The sequence below is a fragment of the Acromyrmex echinatior genome, chromosome 1, assembly GCF_024713525.1.
Source record: "Acromyrmex echinatior isolate Ae372 chromosome 1, ASM2471352v2, whole genome shotgun sequence".
NCBI classification, from domain to species: Eukaryota; Metazoa; Arthropoda; class Insecta; order Hymenoptera; family Formicidae; genus Acromyrmex; species Acromyrmex echinatior.
Genome location: NC_141852.1, coordinates 21,600,634 through 21,624,988, shown reverse-complemented (window position 1 = coordinate 21,624,988; position 24,355 = coordinate 21,600,634). Strand labels below are relative to the sequence as shown.

General features: G+C 29.2%; 1 protein-coding gene across 2 annotated transcripts in view; it reads right to left on the bottom strand.

Annotated features, from left to right (window-relative positions):
• Dop1 (dopamine receptor, D1) overlaps positions 1 to 13,227 on the bottom strand; it is a 112,562-nt gene extending 99,335 nt beyond the window's left edge. Inside the window, exon 1 of one of the 2 annotated variants that reach the window (XM_011067043.2) lies at positions 13,077 to 13,227. In XM_011067043.2, coding sequence (XP_011065345.1) covers positions 13,077 to 13,133 — 57 coding nt within the window. In that variant the 5' untranslated portion in view covers positions 13,134 to 13,227. The remainder of the gene's footprint in view (positions 1 to 13,076) is intronic. The other variant, XM_011067044.2, reaches the window with a different exon arrangement.
• Positions 13,228 to 24,355: the final 11,128 nt, after the last annotated feature.

The window sequence follows — 24,355 nt, the reverse complement described above, 5'->3', positions numbered from 1 at the left end:
TATTTTACATTTGACGTCAATAGTGCTACTTTGGCGAAGCACAGTTCATTATTTTTGGTAACAACTCTTCACTGGAAAAAAGGATTTGATTGCATTAATTGGAATTCTGGTTGAAAATAGTCAAATCAGTATTTTCTGATTGAATTTATTATAATTCCAGTTAAGATAACTAATTAGAATTCTGATTGATACGATCAGAATATTTTGGTTCGTTCATTTTCAATCATATATTTTTCTCAATATATCATCGCAGAAGACAAATATTTTATTTGAAAATAAAAAATATAAAATGATGGCGGATTTTATTCTTACAATTTTCATTACGTTTAAGTTACAATTATGGCAAATGTATATGAAGAGTAATAGATATTTAAGGAAAATTGTATTAGGAAAATTGTATAATGTAACGTTGCCTTTAAAATTTCCACGAGATTGAACATCTTCTAAATTTCATTATTTCGCTACGAAGGAAGCGCAATACACTGAACGCGGAAGAGAGATTTGCAAATTGTAAATCCAGATAAATTTGTTATTGCAAATGCTCTTTCCTATCTAACCGAATTAGTGCTCTGTTAATCGAAATCGAGCCTGATTAGGTCTTTCGTTTTACGTTTATTTCACCGCGTAACAACGTCAGTCTAATTTAATTTCAGTAGACTGAAGATACAGTTAAGGTGCACTACAATTTCCTACGTAGTTAGAACACATTTCCTATAGCCTGAAAGGAAAATTCTGGGGAAGGCACTACGAACTTATGAGAATTTATCAGGGTATGTTTAATATTATACAGCTTCATATGATATGCCACGATGGTTTTACTTGCTTGATATAATACGCAGATAATTATATTACTATGGGAGATATCTTCGCATTGTCAAACATTTCAACAAGTATTCCTGTCATATACATGACATAAGACAAATCGTTGAACGGATTCGTCTTGCGGAAGGAAATTATTTTCTCCACAAAATATCAAATTAATTGTTATGTGTATAAAGATAGAAGTATATATTGTATATATATAAATAAATATATATTAGATGTTGGAATTAATTCGTAGCGTTTTACAAGTGATGGGAAGTACTTTCATTAATGTATTTTTTAATGCTCATGTGAAATAAATAACATTCTTTCATTAAAAACGCTACGAATTAATTCCAACACCTAATACATAGAAAAAATATTGTATGAATAGTGTAAACACTTTCAACAAAAATTTAGTAAATCGGAATTTACTAAAATTAAAATTGTTACGAGAAATAGTTAAATGGCAAATATCCATTTTTAGAATTATTAATATGATTAGTAATATAATAAATTAATATCATATCAATCGCATCAGAAATTTTTGTCATGCAAAATAATATGCAATAGATATATATTATTATATTAATATAAATTAATATATCACACAATAGATTTAAACGAAATAAATAAAGTGTTAAAATATAAAGTTCAATATATAAAAATATAATTAATAACAATCAAGGGACTAACAAGCCAAATTCGATGGTCGTACTAAATAATTTTTTTACAAAAATTGTTAATTAATAAAACAATATAATTAATATTCTAAGCGTAGTCAAACATTTTCATGATATCGCAAAACGTTGTCGATCTATCAAGAAGTTCTATCATTCTCAATGCGAATAACAGTTTTTCTTTTAATAAAACTCCTTATGATTTCATGAGAGACATCACATCATTTTTAAAAAAGTTCAATATTTGAATAGTATCTGTACCAAAATAATATTTGATAAATGGGAAATAAGATACGACTCATGCACGATAAAACTCGCATAGAATAAAAAAAAAAAAATTAAAATACATCAATCACGAAATTATAAGTTTTGTTAAAAGAAAAACTATTATCTGTTGAAAACGATATCTTGATAGGTCAAAAACGTTTTATATTATGATCTGTGAAGTACTTAACTATGCTTAAAATATTAATTATATTGTTTTATTAATTAACAATTTTTGTAAAAAGATTATCTGGCATGACCACTGAGCTTCATTAGGTCCTTGATCACTGTTAAAATAAAATAGTAAATGTTACGTTATGAGAATATATTTCGTAATTCGACATCTCAGTTAACTTGACTTAATTAGTTTCTGCAATTGATCCCTAATGTTGTCAAGAGCGCAGGTGATTATCTCCGACTGTTGAATCAGCTTCGATGTACTTCCCACAAGATTCGCAGTCCAGCACAAAGCTTGATTGGTAATTAGCAATTACTATGCAAATACAAGTGCAGCGAGAGACAGTGAGAACGCAGATGTATAGTTGCTCAGAGATATTTATCATGATTATTCATGCACAATACGTGTATAGAATTTTTTTGAGTATTATGCGTTGTAATTCCAACACGATAAAGGGATAGATAAATTTCTTCAAAAAGCGAAACTTGGAATAAATAGAAATATATTGAAATATATAATCGAGTACGAAGTACTAAAATTTAATTTGCTTCTCTTGTTAAATGAAAATATCATTTTCATTCAATAAATTTTTTTCAGTACTATATAAAAATATTATATCAACGTTCTAACTATTATTATCACCTTCGGTTTATGTAGGAATAAAAGGTTACACTACACTAACTAAACAAAAAGTGTTCATTATCCACTATCCTGAGGTCAACTGTGTAAAGAGCACATTCGCGTCTCTTATAAAAACTTTCTTATAACACATTATAACTTTAACGGTAATTAAAGTTGTTAATAAAATAATTTTGAAAAGTTGAGTATTTTAATATTATCGGAATCTAATCGAATTCAGTTTGATATTTAAATTCTATGTGTTTGATTGATACATATATATATATATATATATATATATATATATATATAATATTCAAATATATTTAATATTTAAACATATTTGTCCTATACTTTTCATTTTCCTGTTTTTCTTCCCATTTTGATTCCCGAAATCATATAATCTAGAAGAATCTATCCACAATCTATTTTTAAAAAATTTTCTTGAAGCAATTTTCTTCGAGCTTATTAAATATCAAAATTAATAAGATTCTAAAATCAATGAGAAAACTACAATTCTATTCGAAACGCATTTTGTGAGTTCCACGCATATATCTTGAATTAATCTTTTCCAACATGCAACAGGCGCGGCTGGCGAACGCGGTCAAATGCAAAGCGGAAGTAGGTTTGCGTGCAATCGCCGTGCAAATGGGTGTACAGCTATCAAATGAAGCATTACATTTGACCACGGTCTATTGGCGGTCACGGCGGGAATTTGTCCGGAATCCAACGTCAGCGCACAGATCCGCACTAATTATTTCAACAATACCACCGCCTGCTGGAGAATTTTGCAACGTAAGTGGTCCAAGCTGGCACGAGCTTTTATCGATTGTTCCCGTGAGACGAACTATTATACGTAAACAGAGAAGTACGTTTTCGGCTGACGGGCAGTTTACACGTGGACTAGGAAGGTCCAAATTGGGACAAATTGCTTGTCTTTGATAAAATATACTTACGGTTGATCGACAAAATTGTACGCCAAAAATTATTCTAGAAACATTTTTATGCAATGTTAGGTGTCTTTCTATGATATAAATAAAAATTATAGAAAATAAATAATTATTTACGATTAGTTATAGTTTAAAATTATTAAAAAAACAATTTGGAAAAAAAAACAACTGTAAAGTCTTAAAAAAGTGATACGGTAATATTAGTTAATAAACATGACCCAATTATTCATATTGGATGAAATGACAAAAATTTTAAATTTTAAGCTTTTAATAATATATGATTCTAAATAAATTTGTTGTTTATAAAAATGTAACAGAAATAAATTTGTTTAGAGTCGTACATATCGTTAAAAGTTAAATATTTAAAATTTTTTTCCATTAATTGAGTCATATTTGCTAACTGGTATCTTATATATCTATCTTATATATCTATTAATTCCGAAAATCTAGTGTTATTTCTCATACAGTGAGAATTCTCGTACAGAGGTACAAACGAGAAATTTAGCTTCTAAAATCAGGTATGCGAAGCTCGTTTGTTTATGTTGTTATGTGGAACAGAATGTGTTTATTGCTAATTAATGTTTATTTTCTACAAATAAGACTTTTTTTTATAACAAATTTCCTTATATGAATATTTTTGAGCATTCAAACAATACAATTTTTAATTTTCGGTTATTTTTCAGATGATATATTTTGTATAATTAAACATATCTTTTTGATATATATAATTTGAAGAAACATATAGTATTACTATTTTATTCTTTATGAATAAATTATTAATTATCTGACAAGAAATGATCGTCAATTAAACGTCGAATTGACGTCAAATTGATGTTGAAATCATTGTACTCATATCGACATCAATTCGATGATTCATTTCTCGTTGGATAATATTTACTTTTTAAAAATAAAGTTTTTTTAAAAAATATTTTTTCTGTACAAATACTTTTTGTGCATATTCGTTGCACCAAACTGTTGATCAATTTTATTCATGACAGGAATGATGAAAAGATCTTCAGAAGAGAATTGCAGATCCATTTATTATTTTCGCGAAGATATCGCGTGCCTCGCGAATCTCCGTGCTACGCATTAACATTTCTTGTCAGAGAGAAACGCGATGGTCGGAGAATAGCCGATAAGCTTGTATCGTACTGTAAAGAACGGCTCCATGAGTCTTAAGCGCTCTCAAGAATCGGTATACCTACACTTCGAGTACATCCATTAGTAGCCCCCCATTGAAACTTGCATGCTACGAAATTTAGGAGAGTGTACAAACTTCCCCTTTCTGATGGCGGAACGTTCTAGCGTAGATATCGATGTCGTATATGGGCCGATCGATTATTTTCAGGGCACGGTAATGTATGGAAAGTGGCAGTGCCATTCTCTCGTGCGAGATAGGAAGAGGCCTCTGGAAAATATCCCTTCGATCTAAATTCGTTTAGAACAATTCCCGGGAAATGTCGAAAAAAAAACGACAAGTCGCGAATGGTAGAGTACATTCCACCTCCTCATCAGAAAGCGAATCTCTCGAGGGATTAGCCACGAGCGACGGTCGGAATTTCTTGAGAGATGGAAGACTTCCGCGCGCGTATACTCCAAGATCGTGATCACTAATTACATTGTTACACGTTAGCGGTGGTTAAACAAAGCTACCTGACGAGATACGAGATATTCCGAGATTTCCGCCGTGTTTCAAGATTAAAGCGCGCCGATAATCTGCAAAACACATACAAACATGTCGAGAAAATTTCGTTTACCTAAAAAAAAAATCTTGTTTATACCAATACGATTAAAAACGATTCATCGCGATATATTTTTGGAAAAAATAATGTAAGTTATAAAGATCAAATATCGCAAGTTGCTGTTCGTAAAATATAAAAGATATAAATCATATCTTTTCGACTTATTTGAACTAAACTAATATAATAAACTTCATATGTGTTGTAGCTTTGGTGAAACTGCAATTTTCTCGCGATGCTATTATTAAAGGCGTGTTCTCCCGACGGAGTCGAACATTTGGACTTTGCGCGATATCTTAAAAGCATTGTTGGAAGAAAAGGTGGAAAAGTAAAGTTTTTCCCAATCCAAATCCGATTTATATCATAGATCCGATTGGATTTGGTGTATGAGAGCATTCGGAAAATCCTACAAAATTTGAAGAGAAATTTCACTTCGTCAAATAAAAGTATTTTAAGGGTCCTAAGAGGTTCGAGATTTCTCCAACATTTCCATAAACACATACATTCCACACCTCAATATCCCCATGTATCATTTTAGCTTTGTTGTTCTGTAACTGAAAGTTAAAGTAAAGATAAAATGATATATAGGGCCACTAGGGTAGGAAATTTGAACTCTAAAGCTCTATTAGACTATGGGTTGATGATTACGATTGATGGATGCCCAGTTTTATTTCAGCTAATCACGATGCAGCGAATCCATCGTGATTGGCTGAAATAGAATCATGCAACTGTCAATCATAATCGTAAACTCATAGTCTAATACGTTATTAAGGACGTATATCTCGTTAGTTCATTCGAATTCAAAATCGCACAGCTGTTTTAACTTTGAACGAGCTCTAATTTTCACAAATATTGTTCCTTGAATTATACCAGCCAATGATTGATAATAAATAACTAGGAAATCTAAAATTTTTTAAATGATGATAATAAATAAACTAAGGGAATTTTAAACATAGAAAAATACTAAAGATAATATAATATTAATTCTGACTAATTTTCCGTTATAAATACGAAAATTCGAAAAAAATTCAAAAATATATGTGGCATAAATGAATATAAAGAAATTATTTTTACACATTTACAACATTCTGAACTTATATCTCATTGAAATATATATATAAAATTATGTAATTTATATCAAAATTATATAGTCTTAATATTTATTATTTTAATAAAATAACGTTTTTTTCAAAATTATATAAAATATTATGCTATTTTAGATAAGGAAAATTACATTTAATATAGGAGAGAGTGAAAGAGCCGTTTTTTTTTTCAAAATATGAAAAAAAAATTTAATCTAGTGTTAAACAAATATAATCACTTTCTCACTTAAGTGAATTCATTTATCTATAAGATCCATTTAACAGAAAAAAAATATTTAATCATTAATAAATTTAATCATCATTTTTCATAAAGAAATTCAGCTCTTTCAAAACAATGTAGTTTTGAAAAAATTTGTTTTAAACTACCTTACCTGTTTTGAAAAAGCCAAGTATTAAATTATGGTAAGCTTTAATACAAATAAAATCAAAATGTCATCCTTTAACAAATATTATTTTTTTTAGAAAATTAATAAATGAAAAATAGAAAATCTAATATTTCTAATTAAAAACATTTATTGGAAAAGAAATGAAAATTTCCTTTATTGCCATATGAAGTATGAGCCCAGTCAGAATACAATTTGCACTGATACCAATTTGCATTATTTACAAAATAATTTATTATTAAACATGATAGATGATTGAAAAGAGTGAAATATAGAAGTTGAATGCTTCAGTATAACTTAATCTAGCACCAACATAATCTACCGGAATACTGTTTTATAAAACAGAAATATATGAAAATTTATTTACCTACAATAAATATGCCCAAGAATGCTTTTTGAAAAAGGAGACTGCATCTGAAGACAATCTTGTACAGAAATGTGCTGAGGATTCATTATATTGATGTCACGCGACGATGTATTGACATCACGAACGAAAATGGACTGACCATCAGTACGATATATTTCAAAAAAGTATTGACGTATTAAAATTGTCTGAATTGTACTAAAAAAGTAGAAAGTTAATTGTACTGAAAAGAACATCCCTGAGTATGCAATGAAGAAGCAGGCAAAGCAATAATAGAAATGGTTTTTTCATAGCTCTCAATACCTCGGCTCTTTCGTAACATTATGTGTAAAAAATCTAATCAGAGAATATCAAAATAAACAAAGAATTTGTAATTACATTCTTAGTTACGTTAATGTATATAGTATTCAATTAAAAAAATGTAACTATCTAATAAATTTAACTTGAGAGAAACTTTTTGTAACGATAATTTTGTAACGATAACATCATTACGACAAAGTCATTTTGATGATGACGGTCAAATGTTTATGGATGATGTAGTTTCAGTTTAGCTGTTATCAAATAAAAATATTTTTTAATTTTTGGCAATATTCAATTAGTTGAAATACAAAATAATTCTTTCAATATGTATATTGTTCATCGTGTATTTTCTAATTAGTGTTTTATGAAAAACATTATGGATCGGAAATACCTATTATGATTCAACGACAAATTTATTTTTCGAGTTAAGACATCTCCGTAGAGACAGCTTTTCAAACTTTTCTTGGAAATGTCAGTCCAAGTGTATCTCGCTATTGAGTTCACAATACGAGAAACTTTCGCAGTAAAATGAGAGCTTGAAAGACGTGGCTGTCATCTCCTCCCGGGAATACACATTTACTACATCTGTTTTTGCGAAACAGATCGACGACATAAGCGAGACTTGCCGAGAACTTACGGTATCTCCTCGAGGGACAGGAAAATTTGCCCGATGAAAATTCGGTCGAGATAATCTCCGGTGTGCCGGTGAATATCAAGGGGAATTCCACTTGAAAAGGAGAATTTCGCGGACGTCCAGTCGCTACGCGTCTCCAAAGTTCCTCGGTGGAAGATCCGAAACTCCGACAATCGCAAACTACAGAAATGTTCCGTACAGAGATTAGACTTTCCTTCCGGCTCGTATCGCGACGTTAAACTCCCTTTCGATCTCAAGGGAATCGAATAGTCACGAACATGTGACTTTCTTCCACAAGTTACGATAGTTGAACTGTAACTATATATATAAAACTATCTACTTTTGATTGCATTGTGAAAAGAAATTTTTCCTTATTTCGTGCGAAGACATTGATGATACTCTCTATGTGGGACAGCTGCGTAGTTGGAAAAGTTTTTAATGCACTTTAATCTCACAAAAGAAAGCCACACTTAGAACATTCATTCGCTGCAACATCTAGGACGAGTAAAAAGATCACACTGACCGCTGAGTACTTTTTAATTAGTATTACGCTTAGCACTTTTTAACAAGTTCGTATTTGCAAAATAAAACTTGATATTAATGATGCAAATTATAAGATTGTGGTCTCGTGACTCTTTATATTATTTCACGTCTCTCTATTTTCTACTTTTTTCTCGTTGAGTAGATGACTATTTTTGTAAACAGTAAAACTTTGTTTTCAAACTTTCTATGCGCATTAATATAAATTACTATCATTTCTTTACAATTTTCTCATTATAAATTCCTATTATTTCCTTACAAATTTCTCATTTTGCGTTCGCTAGGATGTATATTTAGTGGCTACAAGTTCAATTTTCAAACTGCTTTTCTGAATAACGAGATACCTCGCGAGATATGCATGGCAAACGTAATATATGACGTTATGATGTTTTGTGGTCCGTCAGGATACAAACAAAAACACTTAGTTTCTAGTGTCACACTGAATTTTTAATGAGCAATTTGTTGGATACGAAGGAAACATATATACATTAATTTGTTTACCGTGACATCAAAGGATCCAGTCAATAAATATTTTTTTTCAATTTTTAGATATTGTTTGTTATAATATTTAATAAACAATTAATGGCTTTTTACTTAGTAATTAATTTGAATTTAACTATATCACATAACAAATATTCATCATGGTTTGTATTCTTCGATATCACAGTTCTTTGTATCTATATTACACAGATAATTTTCGCATTTGAAATGAGCTTCGTATTTCATTGCACGCGAAACATTAAATGCACGCAAGATATTTTGCTCCTAACGACGCGTTTAGAGAAAATATCACGAGATAGAAAGCATTTTAAAGATATTTCTGTAATTGCTTCTAATGGACTGACATTACAGAATAATTTCCACCACCGAGAAAGCATTTTTATCTCTGCACGATTTGAAAATTATTTCAAAAATTTCGAATCGCAAACTGAACTATGAATCTCGAATCTGTTTCATCGAGATGGGTTACAAATTAATAAACAATAATAATCAAACTATATAGCGAGTAAAAGTTTTAATAGAAAATTGAAAAATTTCGTTCGTGATTGTTTCCGAATATGGAATTTTAAAATATTTAATTCCACTTTCGAAAGCACGAATAAACTGGTACGTGCAGCGACGTTCAATCCGTCGTTCACCACTTTCATATCGCTGTTCTTCCAAAAGTTTGGTCTTTGAGTGAATTAATCGCATCGATTTCCAAGTCGCGATCGTGTCCAAAAGTCGTCTCTTTCTCAAACAATTAGGAATTCCAAGTGAGTACCGACCTCGGCTGTTTAAAGACTCTTCTTAAACTTCGCGTCGGTAATTTTTACGAATCGTCATGCTCGCAAAACTCGGCGATCTCGACGTACTTCATGACGAAGAACTCGACGAAAAGCGTCTCTCTTTTAACCGTTCTCCCACAAAATTAGATTTCACTCCGGAACTACGTGATATTTCCCCTTTCTTCGCGTATTCATCCCCTTTCATAGAAAATTTATGCATATATTTATTCTATGACTTTGTAATGACTTATTACTTACAATACACAATTCTATCGATATGATCTCTTGTAGAGATCATTTCAATGATCCCTATAATTTCAACAGTGTTTATGATTATACATAAAAAAAATTTTTTACCTGAAGATTAGATTATGATATTCTTATTTTGACGCTCAGAAACCAAATCCAATGTTACAATTTTTTTTCAATCAATGAAAAATAACTCGATTTTCAAGTATTTTTAGAACCATTTATGGTCAGACTTTTAATATGCAAACTGAAAGCAAAAAAAAAAGTAAATTCAATAATATGCAAGCTTATAAAAATTAATATGCAAGTCGATAGGTTAAAAATATTGGAAAATTGAGCTATTTTTCGTCAATGAAAAAAATGTAATATGATTGAGCAAATTGGACATCGGGTTCGGTTTCAGAACATTAAAATACGTAAGAATATCATGGTCTAATCTCTGAATCAAATATTAAATTTTATTTTGTGTGCTTATATTATGATAGTTCTGGCTTATTGCTTTTGTAAAATATAGAGAATAATAATCGTTGTGAGCGTTAACTCTTTGCGGTCTAAATTATAAATGAGCAAAAATCAAATATTTTGTCTTTAATTCAATCTAATCAGTGGACATATTATGAATCACAACATTTTTATTATTTAGAAGAACTTATAGAAATTAAGATTTCAAAAATTTACTGATCGATAATCATGCTGATTCTAATAAATTATGCAAAACTTTCGCAAAATTTGCTGCCGAGTCCAATTCTGACAAGGACTGCAAAGAGTTAGTAAGTTTAAGACTATATCACTGTCTTATCTCAAAAATAACACAACTTAAAAAACGTTATTTTCGAGTTGTTACCATGAATGTGATTTAGGTAATTATTATCTTTTAAAATCATAAAAAATAAACTAATTTAACTTCGTAAAAAATCAAAGTCGTTCACAATTCAGAGTAGCTTTGTAAGGATTGTAAAACAAAAATGAGAAAAATGACATTTAATCATATTGAGAACATATTCTTTTTGATATTATTTGATTATTCAAATAATTTTACGTTATGTTAAAAAATAATGTTTTCTTTTTATCGAGAAATTCAATTTTTTAAATTGCGCTACTTTTAAAGTAAGGGAGCGATATATCGACATCATAAAGTTCCTGTTTTAGAGTCAGATTATATTGCTACGTGTCTGAAAGTTCCTAGACTTTTAGAAAGCCTTAATCAAATATTGCGACCTTCAATACTGATATAAAAAAATACTTTAAGATCTGATATAAACAAATTTTTACATTTATAAATTAAAATTATTTAAAAGACAGCATTAAATTCTTGATATTTTAGAAAATATTTAGATTGTTAAAAAATATATTGCAGTTTCTTCGGAAGATAATTTTCCTAATATATGTATACAATAAAATCTTTTAAAATATGAATTAATTAATTCATGTAATGTTTAGCGTAACAAATATAAATTATCGCCATTTAAAAAATTTTTCAAAATGCGTTTATAAAATATAAATGCATGTTTAAAAAAATTATATTATAAATAATTATATGCACGTAAAGGTATATTATAAAATAATTATGTACACGCACGCTCGATGAATTTAAAGAAATTTAGTTATAGTCTTTTATATTTTGTACGTAAATGTCTCAATGTTAAACATTTTATCAATTCTATAGTGTATCCTATAGCGATTATAATTATAATAAAAACATGCAAATTATATCACAATATGCAGATAAGCGATAATCAAAATTAAATATAATGAGGACAGGTATTTAACTTTCTTGAGATTAAAAGACGTTTTCTGCCTTTTCTGTAAGCTCGGCCTACATTTCCTTCAGGCAATCATTAATAATCAATCTACTGGGAACGCGATAGGGAAATTAACATTATCGTGACGATAACGACCAAAATATACGAGAACCTGTTGCAGCGATAGAAAAGCAGCTCTCTCTCTCTCTTAGTAACCCGCAATAATGATTCACAAAATTCTCCATAAAGTTCGGCGTGTCATGCGTCTCAGAAAAGTTTCGAAATTTTGAAACTCACTTACGAAGAATACTCGGGAAGTTCGCAAAAATCAAACCGTCAAAATCTAATTCCAACTTCAATATGATTCATTCCTTTCAAATAAAAATTTTCATCCTGTTCAATCGACGTTATTGTTCGCAATGCCTTTAATTACGACCTACTTCGCTAACGATGAGTTAATTTTTTGTGCATGTATCTATCGTCAAATTTTATGAAGATAATGCATATTTTTCACGTTGTATTTCACGAGACTCATCGAGCTGATAAAATTGAGCTTTATCATCCTCTACATCGACTCGGTTATGATTCTCGCACGATTACGCCTTCATGCCTTGTAAATTAAAATTTCCATCGTCGACGTTATCTTACAAGTTATTTTTACCCGCGAACTATTTCGCCGGTGAACGAATCGATTTTCTCGACAGACTCGGCATCAAATTTCACGATGTTAAAAACGGCAGTGTAATTTGCGGTTACAATTTGCGGGTCTCACGAAACTCGAGATGCAGCGGTATCCGTCACACTCTTGATACATAAAACCACTGATAGCACATAAAAAATTATTTTTTCTCGGGCACAATTCTCTGTGTCGTCTTTTAATGACACCATTTTTTTTCAGCTTGGCGAAGAGGGATCTCGGTTTTCTTCATTCACTTTCGCTCTTAGAAATAACTCGATATATAACCCTCGCGTCACGACACGAAACACGTGAAATTTTATGCCGGTCGCTCACATCACTGCGTGATACTCGCATAATCGCGTACTCGCACTCGGAAGCATTTTTCTATTAGCTTTTCCAGTTTCCCTAAAATCGGATTCTTCATGTAGGTCGAGGTATCAGCGAGATAGGAAAAACGGGGGAAAGGTGAAAGAAAAAGATTTAATCATGCTGTTTCGTGCTGAAATGAAATGAAGAACTAAGGTTAAAAAAAAAATCGCCGACACTCATCATGCACAGGGACTATCATTTGAGTGTATATTCACGATTCTCGGCGGTCGTCCTGTTAACGACGGGATGGTAGTGGTAGTGTCTGGGTACATCGTCGCTCACCTGGGGTAGAATCATGACGTGCGGCAGCTGGCGCGCCTCGCCGCGCACTGACTCTCCCGCACGCCCCCGAGAGCGAGCGACGCGTTCCTCACGGCGCGCGCCCTCAGCCGAATTCACCCCCGCCAACCCTCTCAGCATCCACCACTTCTTACCCTGTACAACTTACCCTGTAACGCCACTCTCTTTCTCCTTCCCTCTGAGAGGAAGAAAAGAAAAAAACTCCTCATGGGGATGAAGCGGCTACGAGATGTCGGACTAGACATACAGCGATCGCTTTCACTAAAGGCAACTATAATTGCAGTTTCAGATATTAAAGCGTTCAACTGAACGAAGAAAAGATTTGGAACAAATAAATTCCACAGAATAAAACGAGCATATAAAATAAATAAACATACATAAATAATATATAAGGTCGAATTAAAAATCTCTTTTTTATGACGTCGGGTAAAAAGATGAATATATTATAGGTAGAAAATTTGAGTCAAATTTAACATTTAATTACATTTGTCTCAAACGAGCCATTCAAATTTTTGTGTCAATTTAATACAAAATAAATATGTTAAAAAATGACATGAACATATATTATGTAAAAAATTGACACAATAATATTTGTAAATAATATTTCTTCAGTAAAATTAGCGTTTATAATATAATAAATTATATAAATATATATTACATTTTATTCATTTATTTTAGAATTTAATATTTAAATACATATATTATTCTTATGTTATAATTGTTCGCTTATACTTATAAATTATTAATTTAACGCTAAAAAATATTAAACATTAATTTAACAAAATGTTTAAACAATGTAATCAAATTAATACTTGAATAAGTTAAAAACTTGAATAAGTTAAAAATCAATATAAAAATTGTAACAAAAACGGGTTTTAATACAACAACAATATATTTTTTTCCCATTATTAAATTTAAATAATGATTTTTCGGAGACTTTGGTCTCTGTAATCGACATATTTTATAAAAACTAGAATATTTTATCTTAATTTCCATTTGCAATGGATGATAAATTGAAAATAATAATACTTTTGCTTAACAAAAATGATTGCATGCTTTATTTAATATATAAAATGCAAACAGTTCTTAAGCAAAGAGATAAGTTATGTCATTCTTATCGCGTTATGAAGAATAGCCCACGTGACGAAAAAACAGAGTAACGGCATGAAACGATAAAACGCATAATTTTGAATGCAGTCCCGCGTTATACGCGGGTGAACGATCCATCATTTTTCATGAACGATTTTGACATGGAAGCGAGGCGGCTGTAAAAAGAAAAAATGTCTGATAGATTCGACACACCAGAATTTTTAACACTTGCTGTTCTTGTAAAGATATGACATATTACGTACACACAAAACAGCTATAATCACGTTATATTCGAGTTAAAATTTCGAATTCAGTGCTAGATTTCGGGAAGCTCAATAACATATTCGTATCGAAACTATCCGGCAAACTTCATCGAAGTGCTGTCGCTCACAAAATGCATTTTAGAGTGTATGGTATAAATCCACGTCTCTAAGGTAAATCGCCGATACGTCACACCGACCTTTCCCATGAAAAAGCGAGGATCACTGCGCGACATCTACGCGCCGATATAGACGGCTAGATATTTTCCATCGTGCAAAAAAAAAATGATATATGTCTTTTGTAGTTATGCAAGCATCAACTAGCAATGGTAATATACTGTCTCTCGCGGCAAATCTAAGTGATTCGTCTTACTCATCAATTATGAAATGAGATAATAATTCGGTTTAAGAATGTCAGGACCGCGACATTTTTCCGTTCGATCAAAAATTTCCGTTGCGACGCGAAAACATGTTTCAAAAGTATAACAAAAAGATGAGCTGATTTTTATTCGCCTGTCACAAGAAAAAAATTCAGCTCTATGTCAAGTCGTACGCTATGAATAGATATCGGGAACATTTTCTCAACGAACAAACACCGACGCGACAGTCGCAAGACATTGACCCGGAAACAGCAATGGCATATAAATCTATCATTCAAAAATTTGCATTACTGTTGAAAATATTCTGTTCTATTTGATAACTTTCGACTAAAAGAAAAACATTTGGTATGACTATAATTGTTTAATAAAATAATTATAGATAATTCCATTTTATTGTTAGTACTGTTATAATATTAGTAATAATAATTATATATATGCAGTTCTCAAGAATATATGGACTATAATTTTATAATCGGTTTCGAGGACAACTATATTGCTCGCTCAATGTTGAACGAATAAAAATTTGCAAAATCGCGGTATTATTTTCGAAAATGAAAAATGCAGACCATGAAGATTTCTCAGTTAAGGCTGTTATATCTATTAAAATATATAGAGTTAAATATATAAACGTCAACATAATTAATTTAACACAAATATCACTTATATAACGAAAGACTGGGTTTTATTCTTAATAAATATTAACAAAATGTCAAGATTCTTTCTTTCTGATTACCATTGATTACCGGATGAGAAACAACCGTCAATAACAATTATCATAATAAAAAAACAAGGCAAACAGCTAATTAAACCAAGCTAATTAAATGGGATTTAATAACGATACTGCGCCTCATTGAGTGATTCAGTGAGATAGATTGAGTGATAGATGACGATAAATTAAGATCAAGGAAAATTGTGAAAGTGACTGCCACTGATTGTAAAAATTCCGGATGTACATACATATAAGTCGTGACGCATATCGATCGTGATATTTTTTTTATGTTTCCTCCCAAAGATCACGCATGTCTAAAAAATATCTTAAAATAGATATTTTTAAGCCCCTTTTAAAAGATGTCTAAAAATTATTCAAGTTTTGAAGCATGTATAGCTATTTACATTATTAAATGTAAATTGTATTATATAATATCGAATGAAATTTATGACATCACAATCTGCAGATATAATACGTAACCTATAAAAATATTGGATGTCAATTAATTTGACACTCCATTATTTTGTGTTATTAAAGTATTGTGCAACTATACAATTATGTGAAACGTATTGACGAGGGGAAGAATACAAGTTGGAATTACTTGATAAATTGGCACAATTATTTTATACTTACATAACTTTTCTAATGACGAAATTTATATCTGTTGTAAGACAGATAGATCATTATCGAAGATATATTATATAAGTACAATTAATATACCGATTTCTCGGGTAATTCCAGCTTCATATGTTTCCTTTTATCACGCGTTTTTGTATCAATAATTTTATCTTTATTTTGTACACAAATGTCTGAGAAGACATCAAAAGAATAATATCTATAAGACGTCATAAATCAGGATATTTTAAAGATGTCATATATATGTCTTTTTAATAGTGCTAAAAAATGTCTCATGAATTTTTAAGACGTCTTTGTGATGTCTTATAAGACATCTCAATGTTCTCTAGGTACGCTCGAAAATTATATATGCTTTCAGATTCTCGGAAAGGATATATCAATAGCAGAACTAATGCGCAGGATCAAGAATGAAATTAATCCGCTCGTTGACCCGCGAGGTTCGATCGTTTTGCTCTGGGGATTCTAAATCCGTGGTTACATTTCCGTTGCCATTCGATAAAATCTGTTCTGTACACGTTGCTTCGTATACCGATTTATTGTCCTCAATAATCCCCTTCCAACACTCTTCATCCATCCTGTTAAATTGTATTATGTCGCAAATCAAATGGTCGGGACCAAGCAATCAAGAAAAATCGATATGCCAAACGAAGCTGTAACGCTTCAGCTGAGGTCGTCAAACATTCAACTGACAGTGTCGGGACTTAAATAATCGTAAGACATGATGTGTTATATTGATAAATGTTAGATATTTTTTAAATATCAGAAAAGAATCGCGTATATTACGTATATTACATGATAATTTTTTTCCTTTTCCTAATATGTTTTCAATTGATTGATATGATCGAATATTGCAAAAGAAATCTAATAATAGCTCTTAAATGTATTTTGTTGTACTTACTGTTAGTGTAATGTTTAACAGATATTACCAAACAAATAATAGTAACCATCTGATTATAATTAAAAAAGTAGGATAATATTTAGAAAAATAAAATTAGCGTTTAACTGATTTTAGTTGTATTAACTTTTAAATAAGTGATCAAATACACCACCTACAACAAACTATCTTTATAAGTTTATAATTTTTAATATGTATACATAGAGTTAAATTTACATTTTTATTTATATTCTTATGAGATATTCTTATTTATATTCTTATGAGAGGAATGTAAAAATAACTTCTGAGCATTACTTTTTATTTCCCTTTTCCAAAACAGGATTGCGAAGATAATTTGTGCGCGAGATGTGCTGTGAGGTGTGCCATCGACCTACTTAAACATTAATCGAACATTTGATTGAAATTAATTTTTTAGTAATTATCACTTATATTATTTTGGTAAACATTACCAAACATAATAATAGTAATCAACAGTTTTTGGTAATAATTAGAAAATTAACATAATACAATATTTAAATAATTAAAAGTAAAATTAGTGTTTAATTAATTTTAATTACGAATATTGTTACTATTTTTTTTCAGTGAATGCTTTTATCTCGAAGAACAGATCTTTCTATGATAAACTCTTTCAAATATAAATAATTAATATTAAGCTGGAAATAAATGTTGAACACATTGTTGTATGCCCTTCGATGATTATGTCTGATAAACAATGAAATACTATTCCACGGCAGTCAATACGGTTAAAAAGTACCAACCTAGAATATGTAACGGAAAAAATCGACAATGAGAAAAAATTTTACTTATACGGATTCTCAATGAAATTTTTCAATCTTCGAGGACCTAGTGCGAGTGTTTTTCCGTGTTACACTTTTCACGCTCCAAATCGTTCCGCATCGCGTACCTTTCGTCTCATCGATGAAATGCTCGCATTTTCCTTGAGTCTTGCCAAGTGTACGCGACGTTTCACATTTTAGCCGGGCAAAACACAGTCCTCGAAAGAAATGACGACGGATGGCAGCCCGATATATATATTGTTCAATAACAATATACAATAGTTCGAAAAGCTCTTTCTCTATTATCGATCGCAAATAAACAAGAGAATATTAAAATAATATTTCTTATGTTTATTGTTAGATAAAAAGTTGTTACTTTGCAATAACTATTTTCTGTTACGTTCCAGTTCTAAAAGTTACAGTAACAAATATTTCCTAAATATTGAGATTTTTAAATAATTTCTTTTAAACTATTCAAGCACATAAATGATGAGAAGTCATGGCAATTTAAGCTATAAATAAATTATTATTCACTAATCATATATAATTAAATTTTTACAAGTAATCTTTGTAAAGATGTATTTTTTAAAGATGTACGTTTATACTCAAAGACAACAAGAGAATATTTATAGAAAAATATAGAAATTGTGCGTAAATTCTATTCGGCAATTGATTATTTTTACCATATTTGTTATTTTATTTGTATTATTTTAGATTTTTGGAATGTATCAACATTTTCATTTTCGTCAAATATACTTTTGCGTTATAAAATTAATTAGTTACTAAAATTGTCACTAAATAATAAATATTATTAGGTGTTGGAATTAATTCGTAGCGTTTTACAAGAGATGGGAAGTACTTTCATTAATGTATTTTTTAATGCTCATGTGAAATAAATAACATTCTTTCATTAAAAAACGCTACGAATTAATTCCAACACCTAATAATTAAAATAAATATTAATTAATATTCTTAAGAAATTACACATATAAAGAATATAAATACTTTCAAATATGAAATATTGATATTAAATATGAATAAGAAAATATAACGTATTAAATATGACATGTAGCAAAAATCTAAAAAGCATATATTAAATATTCCATAAATATAGACTATATGTAACAAAAATTGGAATTTGAATGCTCTCTCTCTCTCTCTCTCTCTCTCTCTCTCTCTCTCTCTCTCTCTCTCTCTCTCTCTCTTTGTCTCGCTCTCTCTCTCAAAATAAATCCTATAAAAATTGAAATTCAACAAAGGCCAAAATCAAACTTTAGCTTGAATCATAAATTCTGTAATTTATGATTCAAGCAAAAAATACAGATCGACATTAAATGTATCTGCAGTCAATATTAGTTCACAAGCGACTGACAACTTTGTGCATAAGAAAGGAAAGTACTTGATGATAATGACGACGTGACAAAAATATCGAATTATAAGTCAATAATCAAAGTAGGCTTAAAGTTGGAAGAAACTTTGGTCGATTATTCATCGTAATAGCCTAAGTTTCGTATATTACTGCGACATCGACGAGAAATACTATAAGATCCGAAATAAATGATGGATCGTGCGCGCAGCCATACATTAAATATGTATTTTTCAAGGTTTCAATATATATCTTCAGTCATATTTTCAAATTTTATATAATCATATTTTTAATGAATTTTGATGTAAAAATTGCATTATTAGGTATGTCGTCAATACGCGCATAAATATATATTATTTTTAATATAATACATTAGAATTAATTTCAGTCAATATCACACATTTTAATATATCATATAATATAATTAAATTGATATACACAATGTCAATTTAATTTTAAGATATAATTCAAACATATAAAAAATTTTTCTGTTCTTCGTGACAAAATATGTATCAAACATTATATCCTTACCCAAATATTATATTTTACTGTTTCAAGTAATATAAAATTACGTTATCAATAAATATAAACGGATAAACTATACAAAATTAAACTAAAGTTCACATATTAAAAAAATAAATATATATATTATAATTTACACTTTCATTCTCTTTTTCTTGTCATTAAATTAATTGTAACATAACTGTCAAATATTTTTTGTTATTTTATTTATGCATATGAAAATCAAGAAGTTTATGAATATCGATATACTATATTATATTTCTGAAATATTTAATTCTTAAAAAATAAAGAAGTCATAAACGAACTTCAAGTTTCTTAAAAAAAGTTGGAAGAAAAATAGAAAGGAAATAATGTAACGCACTTAAATATAAACAATATTTTCCTATTATTCAGATACTTAATTATCTTTATTTTTTATAAATCATATTTCATTTTTTTTTATAAATACAGTATAAAAAATATCTTGCTTCAATTTTCATTTAGCAAGTATGAAGAAATTTAAAAGTTTTCTGTTCTAAACAAGTCAATTCGTTTTATTTTTTATATTTTTATTATTTTTCTCCTTCTATTTTTCTTTATTCATTTAAATAATTAACTAAAAACTTTAATCAGTTGTAATGTAATTGATAAAATTGATAACATTATCTGAATAATAATTTTAATATAACTTCACAGTGTTTTTTCAAATATATTTTCGAAAAATCTTATTTGTATACAAAATAAATACATATACAAGATAATTTCATATATAATATATATATATATATATATATATATATATATATACACATTATATTTTCAGGATTAAATATTATTAACATTTTATATGAAAATATATAAATCTTATATATCTAATACAATTTTTATTTAGTCATTGTCTCAAATTAAAATAAAAAATTATTTGACTCACCAATACGATGCGCAGCAGCGGAATTTAAACACAACTATGTTGATATCTGTAAAAGTATAAATATATTAAAATTATAGTAATGTCTAAAATAATTCATGACGTACGCTCTATTTATTTATTTTTTAAATCTCTTTTTAAATAATTTTAAAAAATAATTATTATGCACGTACAATTCTTCATTCTCTAGTATTCTATATAAATATTTAAAAATATTACATATAATACAATATTTTAAAACAAGATCCTCATTTTATCACTCTGATATTTTTCTTTTAAAAATTCAGTTGTCTCAGACTTAAAATACGAACTCTATCGTTAATAAAAGTCTTCCTTTCTCATATATATGTATATAATTTTTAATGATATACAAATAATTCAATAAAACTGAAAATAACAATACCTTAAGTAATAAATTACTCCATGATTGCTCCGCCATCGCCCGATGTCTCCCAAATCTTCTCCTCTTCTCAAACTACATCGACACATTCACTCAATATTTACTCACAAAAAATGTAGTTAATTATCTATTATCACGCGTTTAAATGGTATTTCCGATGTTAATCTCACATGACGTAAGTATAACATACTTTACTATATGAAAAGAACAGTTTTGCTAAAGTATTTAAAAATTTAGCTACATATACTGTAGTCCTGAAAATAATTTTGTTAGAACGATCAAAATAATTATGTAGGATCAAGCTGGTTGCTAGAATGTCAAAACTTTTTACAGCATTGCTTATACATGCTTGAGTTTCCTACATATGATTTCCTACATAATTGTGATCCAACAAAATTATTTCATATTTCTGTATCTACATAAATTATTAAATATTTTTAAATATTTCAGTAAAATCATTCTTTCCGTGTATATTCTAATAAAAGAATAACGCAAAAGAAATACGAACGTACAAAGCTACAGTGTACTCTACACTTGAAATGTCTCGCAAATTCCTTCAACCCATGAATTTAAATCGTATGAAGTATATTTTCATTAAATAGCCGTTACAACGGTATGATATGTTAACGATTCTTTAAAAATGGGAATTAATTAATCAAGCTATTTATTCGTAAGAAAAAATTGCATTTTGAGAGATAATTACGCGATGATATACAGACTGATACGAAACGAGTCACGCCACTACATGCCTGTTCAAGTCTCACCACGCGAATAATCACGCAGTGACCTTGCGTAAACACTGTGCGCATCACGCGGAGCAAAACATAGATCAGATCGTGCTGAAACTGTTTTGAAAAATTTAACGTATTATCAAAAAATTGTAAGCTGGCATGGTTTTAGTATCACATATTCACATCGCTGATCTATCATTCACATAGTGAGAATCGAGCGATGCAACGGTAGTCGCTTCCTGTGTGTTATATTGTCACCTCTCCGGTTTCCTGTAGAGGCTTTTTGAATGAATCTCCGGTTCTCCGGCAAACAGAAAAAATCTCCAGGTCTAACAGTTCTAAATTTTGATGATCATTTTAAAACGCGAGTGTCGGTTTTAAAAAGAAATCTCTAACAGAAAAGTTTAATGACTTCGTTTTTAGAGAAAGCACAGCGCATTACAAGAAATTTAACAATTTCGGTAATTATCACTAGTTTTTTTTATAATGAAAATTATTTTTAACTACCGAATTAGGTGTTTCTTACAGATTTTTGAGTGCTGAAAACACGATGTCGTAAATTAAAAGCTTCAGCAGGTTTCCAAAATAATTTAACGTCCAAAAAATGTCTTTTCTAATAATATTTTCTAATAACATTTTTGTGTAAAGAAAAATAACATTATCTTGAAATTCTGATTGGAATGTATTATTTATCTCTTATAAAACGCATTTTTAAAATTTTTAATATCTTACTTTTTAGCAATATTATGGAACTCAAATTTTTTTAGAGTGAAATCTCACTCCGAGAAAGTAAAAATACAATCATTTTTGAAAAAGTGAGAGAAAAGAGTGTAAGATTTAAATACAGAATTTTTCTAAAATAGCAAATTTTCCGTCTATGACGATAAAGTCACAATTTCTAGTGACTATCAGTATATAAACAGATCGTATAGATTTTATCTGAAACTTTTTAAATGCATTTTTTTTTCTTTCGAGTATTCGATGCAATTTTGTATGTGAGCAATTTTTAAAATTAAAAAATTTACAAAAAAAATGTCAATTGTTACAAAAAAGTCCTTAATATATTAATCTCAATTACTTTGAAAATCTGATGTGTTAGGGAAGACCTGCGGCATCATTTTCGATATTCAAAAGTTTATAAAAAACACCTTATCTGATTCAAAATATAAATTAAAAAATATTTTTTTATAAACTAGTGTAATCTGAAGAGGATTGATCTCCAGCGGAACACTAGTTGAAAGTCAACTGCATTATTATCTTTCAAAACGCGATCATTCTTTATGAACAATTAATGAATAACCTGCAAGATTAATTAATTATTAATTAACTCTCACATTTAATGATTTGTTAGTGTATCGTAGTAACAATTATTTAACGAAGTTGATAGTACAATTTAAACAGAAATAGGAGGAATTTGCAAGATGTTGCGAGTGTCAAGTAGTTTCGTGCGGTCGTACTTCCTTTGCATTACTCTTCCGTTGTAATGTTGTAAAGTGCAAGGCATGTGAAATTAATATTGGAAGTTAGCGCAAAGTTTGCACGATCGTAATTAACCGTATTATCGCGAATATTGTGTTAGTGCATCTGAAGAAACCTAAGAGAAGAGACAAGACAAGGCCTGAGAAACATCGTGCAAAGACAGAGCAACTACCAGTGAGTCATTTGTTATTTATTATTTACAATAATAATCTTCATTTCTTTAATAGATTGAAAGGTACTGTTACTGACATTCATATATACGCGCACAAATTCAACATACCTATATGTTATTGTAATTTGATTTGTATATACATACATATGTATAAATTCTTGATTTTAGTAAATTAAGAAAATTAGATTAAATTATCTTAAAAAATATGACACAATTGTCGTAAAGATCTCTTTTTTCCACAATTTTAATAATTTCGAGATATAAAAAAATAAAAAAATAATAATAAATCAATTTCTATAAATATATTTTTCTAATCAAAACAAAGGTAATTCCTATAAATATGAAAAGATGATCGTTTAGTTGTATAGATCGTTTTAGTTATATAATAATACGATTGTATTATTCAAATATATCGTACTTACGAATAAGAAATCAGAAAGCAAAATTAGTTCAACAGAGAAAATCATTATTATCTGTATGTGTAAAATCAATAATAGATAATAAATCAATAAAACAAATGATAAATTATCAACAGAAATGTGTAAACGTAATTGTAGACTTGATCATACGTGAATTTTATGCAATACTATTTTTATTACTTACAAATTAAAAACTGATGTGTCAAATCAAGATTATAGATTTTCTCCAAGAATATTAGAATTTTAAACTTTAATTAATTTTCAGAACATAGAATTTTGTATAATAGCTGCAAGATATTCTGTATCAATACATTTAATAAAAACAAAAATGTTCGAACATTTATTTTCTTTAAAAAGAAAAAGATCAGGTGAACCTGTTGCGCTTTTGTAATATATGACCATTGTTATTAACATGGCAGTGTTTATTGAACAATAAATTAAGAAACATGTTAC